The 18,533-nt window shown below is 41.3% G+C and overlaps 1 protein-coding gene across 1 annotated transcript; it reads right to left on the reverse strand.

The window, feature by feature from the left end:
- Nucleotides 1–1,149: 1,149 nt before the first annotated feature.
- FH (fumarate hydratase) lies at nt 1,150–17,956 on the reverse strand. The gene is made up of 10 exons (XM_041408149.1): nt 17,890–17,956; nt 10,509–10,643; nt 9,642–9,752; nt 8,083–8,259; nt 7,108–7,290; nt 5,821–5,986; nt 3,798–4,001; nt 2,430–2,557; nt 1,876–2,029; nt 1,150–1,352 (listed from the first exon to the last, which is right to left on the reverse strand). Exons 1-10 carry the CDS (start codon nt 17,890–17,892, stop codon nt 1,210–1,212), a joined length of 1,404 nt encoding a protein of 467 aa, XP_041264083.1. The 5' UTR covers nt 17,893–17,956; the 3' UTR covers nt 1,150–1,209.
- Nucleotides 17,957–18,533: the final 577 nt, after the last annotated feature.

Below are 18,533 nucleotides of genomic sequence, written 5' to 3' on the forward strand. Positions count from 1 at the left end.
CGGGCGCGCTTTTGTCCCTCAGCACAGCCACCCCTGCAGCCAGCTGCCGGGCTGCACCCGCAGAGGAGCATCACCCCCATAACGTCACTTGAGCTGATCGGTCAAAAAGGCCAGGAAAACGTATAAGGTGTACCAAAACCGCGCTGGGAATCGGGGATAGTGGGGCCAGCAGTGTAAGGGCAGGGATTGTCCCCCTGTACTCGGCACTGCTGGACACCTCGAGTGCTGTGTCCAGTTCGGGGGCGCTCAATTCAGGAAAGGCATGGAGGTGCTGGAGCAAGCCCACAGAAAGGCAACAAAGCCGATGAAGGGTCTGGACCACAGGTCCCGTGAACTGGGGTTGTTTATCCTGGCAAAAAGGAGGCTCAGGAGAGATCCTTACCGCTCTCTACAACTGCCCGAAAGGAGGGCATAGCCAGGTAGGAACTGGACTCTTCTCCCAGGTAAGAAGTGACAGGACAAAATGACAGTCTTAAGGTGCACCAGGGGAGGTTCAGGCTGGACATCAAATGGTATCTTCACAGAAAGGGTGCTTAGACATGGGAATGAACCATCCAGGGAGGTGATAGTGATGCCTTTAGTTTTAGCTTTCATATTTTTCAGATGCTGTACTGCCTTAGTGTGTAACTCTGAACTTCATATAAAGTATTACTAAGTTTTCTTCAGTTTAGTTAGACAAAACAATCCTTTTCCAACAAGAACCACGGACACTGTTGCAGCTTCAGGCCCAAAAAGTACAAACAGCTATTTGAGGAGAGCAATCTGGGAGGATGGGACTTCATAACCTGAAGCTGTATTTGGACAATTGACCCCAATGTGTAAATGGACCAAAACTTGAAGTGTGAAAACTCATGACCAATCGTCCCTCTTGTGACCATCCTGTGTCCATCTTGGGCAGAGCCACGGCTGGGCTCTTGTACTGCCCAAGGTGGATCCTTTGAAGACCTTTTAATAAATACCTACTTTATTCCTTAACTCTGTCTAGCCTCTGTTCCAGGTGAGCCTCTTTAGGCATCAATTCAGTCACTGTCCATGGAGGTGTTTAAGAAAAGATGGGATGTGGCACTCAGTGCCATGATCTAGTTGACACGCTCGTGTTCAGCCATAGGTCGGGCTCAGTCATCTCAGAAGACTTTTCCAACTAATGGATTATATTATATCATATTTATTTATTTTTTATATTAAGAACACTTTTTTTTTTTACAGAAGTTACTGAGGACCTAACATGTCTTTAGGTTTCACCCACTGATCAAACTGCTCTGATGTAAGGAACCCCAGCTTTATAGCAGCTTCTTTTAACGTTGTCCCTTCCTTGTGCGCTGTTTTGGCAATCTTGGCTGCTTTATCATATCCTGTTACAAAACAAAACCAACAAGTCATCCATTTGCAATTTTACATGATTCATCAGAGGTGAGAGAAAAGTGGGACACAGTCTTTGGAAAATTATTTGCTAGGTATTATTATTACTGCTTAACTCAGCAAGAAATGCACACCAAATGTTTACTCCTCACTTAAGCTGAAAGTAAATTTTGTTATTCTGGCCTTAATTCATTTAGATCAAAGATTTATGGGAACTTCTCCTTGAAAAAAACCTCATATTGTAATCTTTCACTCAACCTCTAATAATGATAATTTAGAAAAACAGGTACATAAATTCTCCCAATCTCCTTTTGACTCTAATTTTTCTAATACCCTGGCATGGCCACTGCAAGGAGAACACAGCTTTTACAACAGCAACTGGCGATGTTGAAGTAAGTTAACTTTTGACCTTACTTGGCCCTACAAGCATTGTGACAATACAAATGAGGCGTACAAAACAATGTTACCACAAAATATTTTGGTATGTTCTGAGAAGCTTTTGAGCCTTAAACCTACCTATATGTGGGTTCAGTGCTGTTACCAACATGAGAGATTCATTCATCAGCTTGTTGATCCTATCCGTATTGGCTTGGATTCCAACTACACAGTTGTCAGTGAAAGAAACACACACATCTCCTAGAAGTCTTGCAGAGTTTAAAACATTTTTAATCTAAAAAGACAAAGAAAGAAATACCAATTATTTAATTCAGATATTACTAGTTGCACATTCTGGTGCCTTTGTTCATAACCAGTGCCCTCCCTGCAATCAACCTATTTAACAGGCTGTTTTCCTTCCAGTATCTGAAGGGGGCCTACAGGGAAGGCAGAGAGGGACTCTTTGTCAGGACCTGTAGTGATAGGACAAGGGACAATGGGTACAAAATGAAAGAGGGGGAATTTAGGCTCAATATCAGGAAGAAATTCTTTGCTGTGAGGGTGGTGAGATATTGCAACTGTATCTGAGGGATGCTGTGGATGCCCCAACCTTGGCAGTGTTCACTGAGATTTTTTTCTGTCTGTAAGTTAAGTTACTTAAAAAGTCCTAGATATGTAAAACTTCATGAACTTACCATCATGGGCTTAAAGACATTCAGTTCAAAGTGTCCATTGCTTCCTCCTACAGTAACAGCAACATGATTTCCCATAACTTGGGCTGCCACCATGGTCACAGCTTCACACTGGGTAGGGTTCACTTTTCCTGGTCGTGAAAGGAAGAGAAAAAGGTTACCAAAGGAGGAGGAAGGGGGAAAACCAACCAACCAACCAACCAACCAGCAGCCTTTAACTAAATCATATTCAACAGAAAATATTTTGTAAAAGGTAACTTGTCTTACTCATCTGTATCTGCACACCACAGAAAAGAAATTTATTTCCACAAATGATATTAAATTGAATGTACTATTCCAGTATTTTCAGTGAGGATTTGTAAAACAGCTATGGCTGCTTCAGCAGTCTCCCAAGACTCTGAGAACTCGGGGATGAGTTCAACAGCTCAACATGTGCATGAGCTGAACAGCTGCTCATTACCACAGTTCTTAACAGTCAAGAGATTATCACTTGTCTTTACATGTGCAAGTTGGCACTTCTGGGAGACCCCTACCAAATCTTACTCAGCTCAAGGAAAGTATTACTGCTCTGTTAGAATTACTTTGTGATAAAGTTAGTACACTCTGTCAGAAAAAAAGCAAAACAGAAAACCCAAAAAAAACCAACCCCCTGCCAAACCCAACAAATGCACCAAGTTAGAGTGGTCTCCAAACAAGTTTGTTTTATGGTTTTATCATTTAATTTTTAGACATCATCCTAGTAAGAACATTCATTGACTGCTTTTTTAGAGCCAGATATGTTCATGACCTATTTCTTTTTATGATACAGGAGGAACAACCTTAGAATAGTTTTAGATGTACAATATTCATATGTACATACTTTTTTAGGAGAGGGAAGGAATGATTACTAGTATAATTAATTTCTTTCTTATCCTTCCATACAATGAGATCACTGCAGAAGGGAAAATGTGAGTGCATAACACTCATCATGCTAGGAAGTAGAGACCAAAGTCAAGTTACATGACTTTGGTCATGTAACTACATGTAATTTGGCTACAATTCACAGATTAAAGATTATTTCAGAAAAGCCTTTACCTCAAAATTGTAGAGATCTTGCAATTCTAAAATAAAGCTTTGAGAAGTACGCTTGTGTTAATAAAGCCATATTCTTACAGATACTACACTCCCCCACACACTTGCCAGCACACAGCTGCGCAAGCATTTTTATGAACAGAGGTTTTGGTAAAATAGGGCAGTAGATAAAACCTGAGAGAATCATGGACTTACTGACATTTATGACAGTGTTTGGTAAACATCTGTTAAAAGACAGTGGTCAAAAAAAAAAAAAAAAAAAAGAAACAGGTCATTTTTCTCTGCATGCTGTCTCTGTACCTGGCATGATGCTGCTCCCTGGTTCATTTTCAGGCAGGATGAGCTCTCCCAGCCCAGAGCGTGGTCCAGAGCCCAGGAAGCGAATGTCATTAGCTATTTTCATCAGACTGCACGCCACTGTGTTCATGGCTCCACTGAGCTCCACTAAAGCATCGTGAGCTGCAAGAGCTTCAAACTTATTTGGAGCAGTGACAAAAGGCAAACCTACAGGGAGAGGGTGTAAATATTAAACCAGTGAAGCACTTCCTTGCAGACACAAACCAGACAATCAAACACATAACTAGCTTAATAAAAAATTAAAAATTAACAACCCTGTAAGATCATCTCTTTCCTCTTGAGCTTTCTTCACAAACTTAATTCTCCAAGTAAATTAAATACAAAAAGACATAATGGAAGTCACTAAAATAAAGAAGAGTATAAAATTTGAACACCCACCTACAACAAAGGTACAAATTTCAACCCTTCATTCTAAGCACTGCTTCTGCACCACAGTGTTTTGTGAATGTCAATAATCTTTCTAAAGTTAGCCCAACTTATGCATTTCTTGCATTAAATCAGGTTAGACACTTTAGATCGTTAATTGCTGTGATGCTTTCAGTTATAAAAACAGATATTTTTGCAGCACAGTGCAGGCATTAGGGTAAGTAAGAAATAATCACAATGGAAGGGAACAGTAAACCAGCCAGGACATGGGAAAGCTGGATCAGACTTAGGAGGATGCCTGCCAACAGCAAGAGCACAGGAGCAATGGAAGGAACAGCTCTGTTTATGTTAATTAAATGCCTGAGATATAAACCTAGGTTCCATGATTAAAAACATTCCTTCAGGACTTTGCCCTGAAGGGGCAGTCCCAGCAGAATGGGACTGTAAAAAATTACAGACATCACTAAGGACTGACTGTGGGCTGGATTTCTGCCCCCCAGAACGACTCATCGGAGCTTTCAGCAACAGTTCGAAGGAAAGCAACACGATTCCCATAACTTCCAGTGTTTTGCACTTCCTGACAAACACCAAATCCCACCCAATTTGCATGGACTTGTGAACTGCACAGCTGCCTTCTCAGCTACAGAGATCCATCCAAACTTCTCTTTTTCTTTTGCCAACAACCACCCTCTATAAGAGCATAAGGAACTTCAGGAGTCCGCCTTACTCATACAATTTGCCCATACAGGATCCAAACCATCCACTGAGACATGGGAGAGCTTCCTAACACCACCAAAACATGCTCTCTACTGCTCCTAGCAGCTGTTGTTTACAGCAAGTTACTTCTCTTTCAGGGTACAAGACAGTCCTGACCCTCTGAAAGACAGTGAATAATAAATGCATTAAAACAAAAATACTGTCACTAAGCAATTTCAGATTTTACAGCAAATGTAAATGACAGATGTATACATTTGTTTGCAGGGGCATTTTGAAAACTGATACTGTGACACAAAAGATCTGGTTTACAGATCAAAAACTACATTGTAAATTAAGTTTTAAGATCTATAAAGACAGAATGAAAAAAAAAATCAGACAGTTAACATTTACTCTTTCATATGAAAAAAACAGAGTAGCTTTCGAAGCATTTTTTCCTTCTTTTGTGCCAAGTTGCTGTAAATTAAGAGAGCCAGAGGAGCAAAGATCAAGACAGAAGCATTATAGTTGGGCTAATAATAGAAGTCTGAAACCGTATCCATATCCAAAGAGCCTTGCTTGGATAAGCACCATCATTTCAGTCACTTTCAATGCACTGAGTATAATTACAAAAATAAACTGCATAAAAAATCCGAAGTAGAAGGCATAGAACACATGGCATTAACAAAAGCTTCATGTTAAAATATAAATACAGTTGAAGCTTATGAGTAAAAATAAACTGCACAAAAAATCCAAAGTAGAAGGCATTAACAAAAGCTTCATGTTAAAATATAAATACAGTTCAAGCTTATGAGAAGTATGGAAACTGGACAGATTCAGTTTGAATTTGACTGCATGTCACATACACTGCTTTATTGGTAACTCACTCCCAAATATCATTCCTCACCCGTCAGTTCAGCCACTTTAGCAGCAACTTTCTCAGCAAAGCCAATCCTTGTGTTCAATCCCGTGCCGACTGCAGTCCCGCCAGCTGCCAGCTGATACACCCTTGGCATGGTGGATTCAATCCTAGCCACGCCATATTTAATTTGTTGCACATAGCCACTAAATTCCTTTGAAAGAAAGGACAAAGTTAAGCAACAAAGACAATAACCAAGAACAAGCATCCAGATTATTTAGATTTTTAACATGATTCCTTTAAAATTCCTAATTCCTTTAAAAAACTGAAGGCGCTGAACTTTACCCAAATGCTAAATCTAAGCATGTCATTAAGAGGGGAAGTATACTACATCTATTAGAAGACTGCTCCCATGCTACAAGAAATTATACATTATACCAATCTTAATATACAAAGCCATAATTATACATAATGCATCTTTCTCTCACCTTTTATCTTAGTTGTGTACTTAGCAGGATCTGATTCCATAATAAATCAGCTCCAAGATTACATTAATGTTCTCAAAGAACAAATAGAGAAATAGATCTTGGGCTTTGCTTACTTAATTTCAGTTAGTAAAAACCCCACCTGTGCATTCTTGGATAAAGTCCATAAATTCTACCTGCTGTTCTATCAATTCAGTTTAATTCATTACTAAATTACTGTAATATAAGCCATTCCTGACAATATGATAATGTTTGCCATCTTTATATATATATATACACACACACACATTTATACACACAAGATTATGTATTGAAATTTTTCATTCACAATATTTAGTAGTTTTGTGTGTTGGCAAAACATAACTTAAATAAATTTACAGATTACAGACAACTACCTCTCCCCTGCAATGTAACGGAAAAACTGTGCTGTGCTATCTGGTAATGAAACATAATTTAAAAATAATTTCTATTTTATTACTGTTAGAAATAAAATACATATGGGGAAAAAATTAATAGAAATTATCATGCATGTATTAAGTATATCATATCCAGCAAACTCCAGTACAGACTGAAAATACCCAGGCTGAGATTCAGTATAATTTTAAAATAATGTCTATTTTATTACAGTTAGAAATAAAATACATATGGGGGAAAAATTAATAAAAATTATGATGCATGTATTACAGTACAGCATATCCAGCAAACTCCAGTACAGACTGAAAATACCCAGGCTGAGATTCAGCTGTTTTCCCATATTTTATCCTAAACTACCAATTTAATTTAGGCATCCTTAAGTTTGACTTAAGTTTGAATTTTCCAAAGAAAGGCGTAATTTTCTGATTTTGTTTACCTGCCCAAGTGTAAGTGGAACAGCATCTTGCGTATGAGTGCGCCCTATTTTTATGATTTGGGAAAACTCTTTGGATTTCCCTTCGAGTGCATTCTGTAGCTTCTTCAGTCCAGGTAACAAGACCTCATTAACCTCCTGGGCAGCAGCAATATGCATTGCTGTTGGGAAAGTGTCATTTGAACTCTGTGGAAAAAAATCAAGAAATTAATTTACAAGTTTTTCTCACCACTGCTGCTGTAAGATGTACATGTGTGGCTTTATTCTCTTTATCTCATGAACTATTAGAAACTAAATTAAGAGTAAGCAACTTAGGGGTGTTCCACAAGGTCAGTTCCTTATCAACTTTTTATGCCTACACCCACAGAAAGTTAGATTTAATAGATTGTTCATAACAACCTTAGGACAAAAAAAAAATTACTATCATAGTTATGAGACATGGCTAACATTATGAGAGATAGCTAACAAATGGACAGATGATTTTAAATGAGTTGTAGGTGACTTTAAAACACACATACTGCTTTGATAATGTTAAATCCATAGTTCACTGAATACTGACTAAGCACAAAGGATCAGGAAGGGAAAAAACCAAGTCAATGGCTTAATCTTTCCTTCAAGGTAGGTGAAGTTTAAGAGAAAAGCATAATAAAAACGTCCACAGTGATCCAACTTTTAGAAACTGGAACTATATTTAACATCTTTAAGACTGTAGCAGTGGTTGTCAGAAGGCCATCACTGTCTAAAACATTATGTATGAATTTATCTATCATGAGTAAATTCAAAGTTTTTAATCTGAAAAGCTCATACCGTCACTGAAAAACATATTAAAGTTCATTTGAACTGAAAAAAAACAGAAAATTGTAACCAAAGTTGTCCACAAAACATGTTTTTTAACCTAAACAATGGATACAAGAAAACTCAAAATTCAAAGACACAAAACATTTGAAATTAAAAGCAGTATAAAACAAGTCTAACAACCTGGCTTTTGTTAACATGATCATTTGGATGCACTGGCTTTTTGCTTCCCAGTGTGCCTCCCATTATCTCAATAGCTCTGTTGCTGATGACTTCATTGACATTCATATTGGTTTGAGTTCCAGACCCAGTCTGCCACACCACCAAAGGGAAGTGATCATTTAATTTTCCTTCAGCTACCTACAATGGAAAAAACAGAAAGAATTGTTCCACTAGAAAAAAAAAAACCTAAAACACATAAACTTGAATATTTTATTGCCATAATTAAAATTATGCTCTCCACTATATTTTATATTTACATATAGCAGTTAGTGAATTTACACTAGAATAATTAAGATGTTTTTATGTAATACCAGATATTAAAAGAGAAAAAACCACTTACTATGCTTTTTGAAGACTGAATTGTGAAATACAGAGATATATAGAATTTGATTTCATGTTCTACAGACATAGACAGAAAACATTTTTGAAAGGTACTTTAGGTTGTATCTTCTTTCTGTGTAACTGGACTCTGATATCTCTCAATAAAGAAGTTTCATGCAGGGAAGTTCCAGACCTCTTACACCTGCAGACATTATATATTGCATCAACGAAGGCAGCAGATGGCTGCTAGTCTCAAACACCTCCTTCCTGTAAGGCATTCTTGTGTGTGATCAACATTTTTTGGAGCCTGTTGAATCTTAGACACATTCAGAGAGTTTTCTAAACATGTGTTTGTAATAGTATCAAAATCTGTGCTCAAAAGTATCACCCCACACATATTAGCCTCAGAAAAACAAAGGAGCTGTTGTCACAACTCTGAGGCTAGACCATCAATTACCAGGATACATCAGTCCTCCTGGAATCATACTTTTCAAGAAAGGATCTTCTGTATTTCCCATCTTATACAGGGGCAATGTTCCCAGTCCAATAGGAACTTGATTCCTCTTTTTAATTAACTTGTATTAGAAAATTATTTTGGAGGTGAGGGAAAGGGTATCATAGCAGAGATGTTTTTAGAATACAATAAAGAAAGCCACAAACAACTTTCAGAATTTATGAATCTAAACTAAGGAGCTTTAATTCACCAAAACTTCTAATCCTTAACTAGGGGAACCCTAGAAACCAGAAGAAGAGCCTGGAAGTATTTTGGAATTCTCCAAAGCTATTGGGTCTTGGAACTTAAAGTGCTGGTAGGAAGAGGATACAGCTTCTGTCACCATTGAAATATTTCTAAGCTATTCAGGACAAGAAAACTCTGTTAAAAATGCTTCTAGTTAAAAAAATCTGTTGATTTATTCAAAGCAAAACACCTGGTATCATCACACCTCAAATAATGGGTCACTCACAATTCTGCACTTGGGTGGCATTTATCAACATGCATTTGAATGTTCCATCATCTCTCACATGCATGAAAGAAAATAGTAAAACATTGTATTAAGTAAATGATCTCTGGAGAACAAGATTTACTAAAAGGAAATGCTTTCCTCTAACAATCTCAGAAATGCAATCCCCCACCCTCCTGTGAAAAGCTTAGCAACAATGCAGTGGCAGTTGCAGTGTTTTGAACAGTTCGTTCCTACCTCAGTTGCCGCCTGTACAATGGCTTTAGCAATCTTTGGGTCGAGACCATAGTCTTGATTTACTTCAGCGGCTGCTCTCTTCAAGATGCCAAAAGCCCTTATGACCTGGACCTGAGACACAAGGATAAGTTTAAACACACAATTTCTTTCCCCCAAAGGACATGCCATCAATTTATAGTGCATGTTTAGTTCTAAACCAAACGGCTTCTGACTTTAAATCCAGCAGTAGTCCATCAGCCAAACCAGAGAGCAATCAGGTCATCTGACCTATGCTCCCACCAACACTAACATTCACCCAAACAGTCCAGAGGGCAGCACACAGCTGTTTTTGCAAGCCCACGTATGCTCTGTTTATCAAAAGTTACATGCATTAGAATTGAACTGGTTCCATTTCTAAAACAGCCTTTTGAGGGAAAACTGACAAATTTCAGTACATGGAGAGGTAGTATATGACAAAGCATGTGCACATTAATGGCCTGTGCACAGCTACATGTGAGAAATTAAGTTTATAACAACTCATGCTATATTAGACTACTTCATCAACAAACTAGATAAATGCTACTAGATAATCAAATTACTCCAGCCTTTTCATCTTTGTAAAGATGAAAGACAGATTTCTATTCATCCTGGTTATTAAAAAATAAAGCAACACCATAAAATTATTCAAAAGCAATATTCAATTTTTTTTAAACACAAGAAATACTTCCACCAGAACAATACATTGTCATAAAATTTCTATCTTTGATTAAAACTCAAAGTTGCTCACACTTCCAGCAAAAGCCTCAGAAGAAGGTATTTAGAAGGTATTCACTTTTACATACAAAACATACTCTAGAGAAGAAGAGAACAGAGATTTGAATTACTTACTGGCATCCTTTCTGAAACACCTCCAATCTTGAAGTTCATTGTAGATCTTACAGTTTGGGCACCATAGTATTTGTCACTTGGGACCTTCAGTTCACCAAAGGTATCATATTCTATCCTGAAAGCCTCTTGAGAAGACTATAGAAAAGGAAAAAGAAAAAAAATCAAACACTGGCTATCAGTATATTCTTTTTGAAAGCAGGTAGTCAAAGGAAAGAAGATGGAAAAAAATACAAAGCCAAGACATGCAGCTAGTCACAGGTGTTTCCAAGTACATCTTCAAAGTTGAGACATTTTTCTAGTTTGATCAGCTGTCTCACCAAAAGTCACAACTACAAACCATGTACCATTGTTGTGTTCTGCTGCAGCAAGGGGCACAGCTCCCCAGGGCCCAAGGCTCAGACCTCAGGCAGTCACCAACCACCAACGGGGAAAGGAAGGCAACAGGACGGATCTTGGCTCACCAAAATCCAGGACTCTTTATTATGCCAGGGACCAAGACAAAAAACAAGGGGCTAGGGTCATGGGTTTTAAATGGGTGGAGTTCAGGGTCGGGGTCCAATAGTAAGATGAGCAGGGCTCTCCAAAGGGGTGGATCAAGGAAGAAAACCAATGCAACAAACTAAGGTGGGAACATTGCAGTATAATTTAAACCAATGAGGGTACAGGAGAAGAACAGTCTGGCACCATCCCTTACTGACAAAATGGGGTGGAGTGTCTTTTCCCAGGCTTGTGGGGGCATGCCCCTCAGGGTGGAGGGGTGGAATCTTCTTTAAATCACGCCCCTCGCCCAATGCTGTCTGTCTGGGTAGAATCCTTGCCTCCTGGGGCGGGGCACTCCACAATTCCCCCTTTTTTATTTCTTTTAGAAACAGGGAATAATGTCTAAGTTAGGGCCCTAGAATAGTCTTAAATAGTCTAGAATAGTCTTAAATTACTTAATACTTATGGGATAACTTATGGAGGGATTATGACAACTCATCAAGGAGCTCCCGGAGACATAATAACAAACAGTAAAATACAATTAACAACAACAATTATAGAACTAATAATTTTAGCTAAACTTGTTACAACAAGCAACCTCAATGGGAAGATTAAATGGGAAAGGGACACACATAAGAAATTAGTTTTGACATATGTAAAGAGTAGAAGGTATAGATAAAAGTTTAATGTAACAATTAATGCAACACTTAATTAAAGACTTCTTTTTCATCTCTCTGCTCTCAATACCATTATTCTTAGTAAACCACTCCTTCCCCTTTTTGCCCACTCTCTCACTGTTCCCCGTTTCTTTTTCCTTCTTTCTTTTCCCTTTCTCTTCCCTTTAACAGTCTTTTCTCCCTTTTTGCTCACTCTCTCACTGTTCCCCTTTTCTCTTTCCTTCTTCTCTTCCCTTTAACAGTCTTTTCAACTATTCTATATTATCACCCCTCATGATATATATCTACTATACCTATAGGTATAGAAGGTAGACTACATCTAGGTGTATTTTATGTAATATTTATGTATGGTAACTTTTCTATGTCATGTATCCTCCTAGCATCTGTTATTATATAACACAAGCACCGCTAAATTAATTTTAGCTGACAGTAATTCTTCAGTGTTGTAGAACAGCCAAATAACTTTTGATGATGTGACCACATTCATATGCAGCTCTACAAAGACTATAGAACTGACAGGAAGTAAGAACAGTTTACTCTTCCTCTTCCCACACCTTGGTCAGCAAAGTCCCAATTTTCTGTGAGAAAGGTATTCATCCTCTCCCAGGAGAGGAAATTACCTTCTTTCCGAGTCCTCAGGAAAGGGGAGAAATCTTTTCTATGTCTTTATGATGGACAGAATAAAACAATCTCAGTCCTGCAGGCAGGGTATATACATTTACAATGCTGGGTTCCTGACATAACCACAACCCTCAAGGGTGAGACTTTGGGAAACAAACCTCTTATCTATGAAGTCAAGTCAGTCTTGCAGTGCAATGAAAGAAGAAAATCAAATGCTAGGAACTATCAAGAAAAGCAGAGGATACACACAGAAAAACTGCTGTGCCACCACGATTCATTGACAGCCTGAGGTCTCTGTGCAGATTTAGTTCTTTCATCCCCAAAACGTGTATTACTGGATGTCGTGGCGTGGGGGCTGTGTGCAACAGCGACAACATGGGCACGACAGATCCCCCTGGCAGACCCCGCAGAATTCCAGCTGCTAGCGGAGATTCAGTGCGGATGAACAAACAGGCAGTAGCACGGGTCTTGGGGTCGGAACAGGGGTAGCTTTATTTGGGGACACAACTCCCCCAGCCCAAGGTCCCAAGACCCTGAACCAATGCCAGGCACCAACTTATAAACAGGGGTGGTCTTGGGGGAGGATGCCATTTTTTCCAATCGGGAGGACTGAGGGTGGAACACAAGGTGGGAAAATACAATCTGTAAACCAAGGGAGGGTCTTAAGAGACGGGAAAGGCTTAAATAAACCTATGGGGTTTCAAAGGATACAAAACTGACACAGAAGGTTCTAGAGGGAAGGGCAGGCTTGGGGAAGGATTGACATCTGAGGAGGGGAGTAGCAGGGAAGGTTTTGGGGGAAAAGGGTAGGGACTAGAGGGATTGACAACTTAGCAGGGAGTGGCCAGGCAACAAGCAAGAACTGACAGTTAACCGAGCTGAATAACAATAAGGGAGTCTAAATTTAGCAACATAAGATACAAAATGAGGAACCTGTGCCACTCCAAGAGCAGGGGGAGAAAAACACAGAGGGATTTAAAAACCACAATCAAGCAGAAAAATATACCAAATAAAGAAAATGAAAACACACCACAACAACTGGAAATAGTTAAAAGGCAATAAAGTTGACAAAAGGTAGGGAACAGTTTTCTTAAGACAAGTGACTCTTTTGTTCAGAAAAGAATATAACCTGGGGATTGAAGGAAAACTGAGGTATAACCTGTATTGGCTGCTCACTGTCTCTTCCAATACAAGACACAGGAGCCCCAAGATGCTTGTAGGAGTCAGGTTCACAGCAAGGGAAAGGGAGCAGCTCTCCACACAAGTCACAGACTGACAAAACTCCTTGCCAGCTGATGTCGAAGATGCAAGAAGTCCGCAAGACTTCAGGGAAGATGAGATAAGCCTCAGAAGAAGGATCTAAACTGGGTTATTACACAGACAAACCACAGACTGAAGATGCAAGAAGTCCACAAGACTTCAGGGAAGATGAGATAAACCCTCAGAAGGATCTAAACTGGGTTATTACACAGACAAACCACAGACTCAGGAAACTCGCTGATGTGAAAATCATAGAATCATTAAGGTGGGAAAAGTTTTCCAAGATCATTAAGTCCAACCTCTGACCAAACATCACCATGTCAACTAAACCACAGAGCTAAGTGCTACATCCAGTTATTTCGTAAACAATTCCAGGGATGGTGATTCCACCACTTCCTGGGCAGCCTGTTCCAATGTCTGATCACCCTTCCAGTGAACAAGTTCTTCCTGATGTCCAACATCCCCCACCTGGCAACAGCCTCCTTTCAGGAGTTGCAGAGGGTGATAAGGTCACCCCAAGACCCCTTTTCTCCAGGTTAAACACCCCCAGCTCCCTCAGCTGCTCCTCACAGGACTTGTGCTCCTCACCCTTCACCAGCTTCATTGCCCTTCTCTGGACTCACTCCAGCACCTCTATGTCCTTCCAGAACTGAGAGGCCCAGAACTGGACACAGGACTCGAGGTGTGGCCTCAGCAGTGCTGAGTACATAAAGACTTGGAGTGAGAAAATGGGAAAAGCATCATCTATGTTCACACAGTTCCTACTCTTTCTTAGGAGTCCACTTCTGAAGTCTCATTGTTCCTCTCTCTTCTTTGTTCATTTTACTTGCTCTATCTTTAGTGAACACTTTAGAGAACACTCTCTCAGTGTTCTTGGACAGAAGCACAGCTGGGTATTGGCCAGAACACCCTCCCCAGCAGCCCTGACCTTCTGCCTGCCCAGGTTTGCATCACTATAGATGGCAAGCTGCAGCAGAGAGAGGCAAGTGTCCCAACCTCTTTACTCTCATCATTCCCAGCCAGATGGAAACATTCTGCCATCCGGTACCATCAGTCACATACCAGAGACACCAGCCCTGCTCACTTTGAGTACTTCAGAGGAGGTGGTGCCTGTGAACTGGAGGAAACTGCAGCCCAGCCCACAACAAGGGTTAGCTCTCACATGGCTATCCCACTCCCCACGTCTTGTGTTTTGGCTGATGCTCTCCCAGGCACTGGCTGCTCAAGAATAGAAAGCTCACTGTGGAGGAGTAAGTAATTCCTATGTTCTTTAATCCTCTTTGTCCTGCTTGAGTCACTAGCATTCATTTACATGCTAACAAGAAACAGAATACAGTAAACGCTTCTTTAGTATATCACTACCAAAAACATTTAACCAGGATGCTTGTGGGTCTTCATGTGAGCACATTCATATTCCAAAAGTTGGGATCATTGTCTCACTGTCTTCGAAATCCCTGCCTTTGACATTTGGACATCTTGTGAAAGCACACAATGCAAAAGCTTTCACAGATAAGCAGAACCCATTCTGCTGGATAAGCAGAACCCATTCAGCTCCAAGCCCAGCCCTCAGTATCGTCAGTGGTTTAATAAATGAAAGTATCCACCCTCAAACAATATAAAAGGTTAAACTATCTGTAACATTTTAGACAAAAAAGCTAGCAATTGCACAACTGATTTCTCAAACTTACATAATTCCAATGTCAACAATGATGAAACAAAGATAAATAGGATCAGTACATCCTCGTACAAGTACCTTTCAACAATGAAATCATTATTTAAAAAAAAAAAAAGCCAAACCAAAACCAACTTTCCTAGCTAATTCCAAGTTAACAGGGCAAGGTGCCTTAAGAAGAGTGTCATTTGCTGATTCCTAGCATAACAGGTGCCATTAGGCAAAAAAGCAGAGTGATGTCTTTCATGCAGACTGAAGGAACTGAGCTGCAGCATTACTCTCAGCCTGCAGCAGGCACTGTCTGAGCGTGACTGTACATGATTCCCTCGCTCCTCAGCCAGAATCCAACCTCTTGAGCAGCTTTATGAGCTGGAGGTCCCAGCTCTTGTATGTAAAGAGGTTTCTGAAGTCACGCCCTGATCCAGAGGACCAGCTGTAAAATGGTGCATCAGTGGAACACTCCATCATCCCTGGGCCTCAGGAGAAGCCAAAAGGAGACTTGGAAACTCGGCCAGTAACCAAAGCAAATTCCTGTGCTCACCTAATTTCTAACCTAGCTACAAGCAAGGTTCTACTCACAACTACTGTTCCTCACATTTACAAAACCTTTTTTTTTTTTCCCCTAGAAGGCCTAACAAGGTGTGGTCAGCCCTCCAAAATCCCTAGAACCCAAACACAGTCCAAAGCTTACAGTTAGGCAAACAGAACTGTACTTTTGCCTCGTTGCAGGGAACCGAGCAGAACTGATTGCCCCATAACACACCAGAGATATCAAACAGCAGAACCACTGCAGTGATGCTTCCTGTGGAAAATTGCACTCATTTATGGATGCAGCAACTTTTGGATAGAAGCATTTCAATTCAAAGAACCATCACTTTTAGCATGTCAAAAGCAGTCTTTTGAAGCTATCAGCATGTGCAATTTATGTTTTACTGCTCTTCTTTAGCAGATGAAGAATGTTTCTATTTTTAAGCACCATCTCTTTTATAACATAATTTGAGTCACAAATTCTGAAATTTATCCTTTAGAGCCCAAACACAAATATTTTACAATGTTCAGCTACAGAAGGACCACTACGACAATTGCATTTAAAACATCTTGTGCAATTTAGCTCCAAGCAAAGGCAACACAATAAACACACCAGGACAGCATGAATATTTGGTTGTATCCACATACACAATGTGTTTAAAACAACTCTTGCTACTGAGAAAATCTCTACAAACATCAAAAAGTGATGGCTTGGGTTGGTTGGGTGGCTGGGTTTTTTTTTTTAATTTAAATACCGGTTAGTACATCTTTTGGTGGTTCCTCTTTTACATAAAAACATACAGAATTTTTCCTGTAAGAATTCAACAGCTGCTTGACTTCCAAATCCATTGAGGGATGTTTTAAGTAGTGCTGTTATTTAAACTCCAGGAACTCACAACACACACAGGACAGGTCACGTTTCTGACTTGCAAAGAGCAAAACACATCTCATTCTTGTAAGAGTGCAGACCAGACTCATCTGACAAATACCAGATTTTCAGCAAATGAATGAAGGCCATGATTTACAATGTTTTTCTCAGACGATGCCAAATGGCAAAACAGGAAAAGGGAACCATCGAACTGGCCAGTTTGAGTTACATATTCTGCTCTGACGCCAGTTTTCTTATACAGTTAAGTTTCACCCACCATGAAGTTTTTTCACACACTGGAAAGCTTCTTTTATTAAATACTAGCTTTTACAACTTCATCGATACTAGAGATTGGAAACTGCTGTTCTAGATAAATTTATTAACTAATTTAGTAAATTTAGTAAACTAAGGAATCGATAAAATCCTTAACACACCACCTTCCGCTGAAATTCTTCTCACAGTCTACACTACCTCGTTTTAAGGAGTGAACTCACAAAGATAAACCTGAGACTAAAGCTTCCATGCAACATTCAACGTGTTAGAACTGAGATTTGAACTTCTGTATCCAAAATAGTGTTTCTGTTTCTATGCTGAACGGCATGCAACGATCAAGTCCGACTCGAGCCCGACAATCAACTGATTATACAGGAATATCTCCTGATGATGCCCGCTAGAAGTACCGGGCAGTTCCCAGCTGAAAGCTCCCTAGTTTTCAGGCAGCCCCAAAGCTATTCCAGTGACGAATATTCCCATTCCCATGAGGATACAGCTTTTTATTATTTCCACCTCAACAGCTCCAAGAAAGCGCCCAGAATTCCTGTGGAAGGAGCTGCCGCACGGCGCGGCTGTGTGAAGCGGGTTCCGCACCAACACCTTTCCTGGGCGGCAGGATGCCCGCCCTGCCCGGCCACATCGCGGCGGCTCAGGGCCGTGCTCAGGGCGTGAATCTCACCCGGGCAGCGCCACGGGAGAGCTGCGCGCTGCACATCCCGGTCTGCGCGGCAGCGGCTGCCCAGCTGGGCCGAGCCGGGCCGCAGGAAGGCTGCGGGAAATGGCCGCAAAAGCCCGGCAGAGGATGGCGGACTCGTCTTGCTGGTGCCGGCGCGCTCCCGATGGAGCAACACACGGGATTAAAGCCCCGACGCAGCCGGCGGCCGCCGCTGGCCCTGTCACCGCCCGCTCCCCGTCCGTGCGGGGCGGGGGCGGAGCGAGGGCGGCGGCGGCCGGCGGTGGCACTTAGAGGTCACGGCTCCCCGCTCCCCTCCCTGGGCTCACCATGGCGGCGCGGGGCGGCGCCGGGATCCAGCGGCCGGGGGTGGCGGGAGGCAGCGGGGGCGGCGGACGAGCGTCACAGTGCCCGCGGCGCCCGGCCCCGGAGGCTCCGCCGCGCCAATCGGCGGCCGCTGGAGCAGCGGCGGGCGAGGAGTGCGGCCCCGGGCGGGTCCGCCCGGCCTGGGAAAACCCGGGAAAACCCGCCCGCCCCGGGCGAAGGGCGGCGGGAAAAGCGCCGCAGCAGCGATTTCTCCACGGGGAGGGGGAAGAAGCATGAGCTTGTTCTGGTTTACTGTAGTCTTTTCAAAGGTTATAAAACCTTATTACTTCCTTCCTAAGGACTGTCGCGGCTCCTTTTATTAAAAAAGCCAAGTCAAGGTGCAGCCCCCTCCTTACTTCCTGCCCAAGAAGGCAGAGCGCTCCCATGTGCCAGCCACATCGCTCCCTGGTGCAAAGTGCAGAAACCCTTGGAGAGTGAAAGAAGGTATGTTCCATTTTTCCACCCAGCAGCAGCAACATTCCAACGTCCCAGGTTCTCCAACATTGTGGGGTTTTTTCCAAGAGCAGCCAACAGTCAGCCGTTAAGAAAACAACTTTTTCGTCTGACATGGAGAACACGTCATTCCATTGCAACCTGCATAGGTACC

The sequence above is a fragment of the Onychostruthus taczanowskii genome, unplaced genomic scaffold (assembly GCF_017590055.1).
Source record: "Onychostruthus taczanowskii isolate IOZ18803 unplaced genomic scaffold, ASM1759005v1 scaffold29, whole genome shotgun sequence".
NCBI lineage: Eukaryota > Metazoa > Chordata > Aves > Passeriformes > Passeridae > Onychostruthus > Onychostruthus taczanowskii.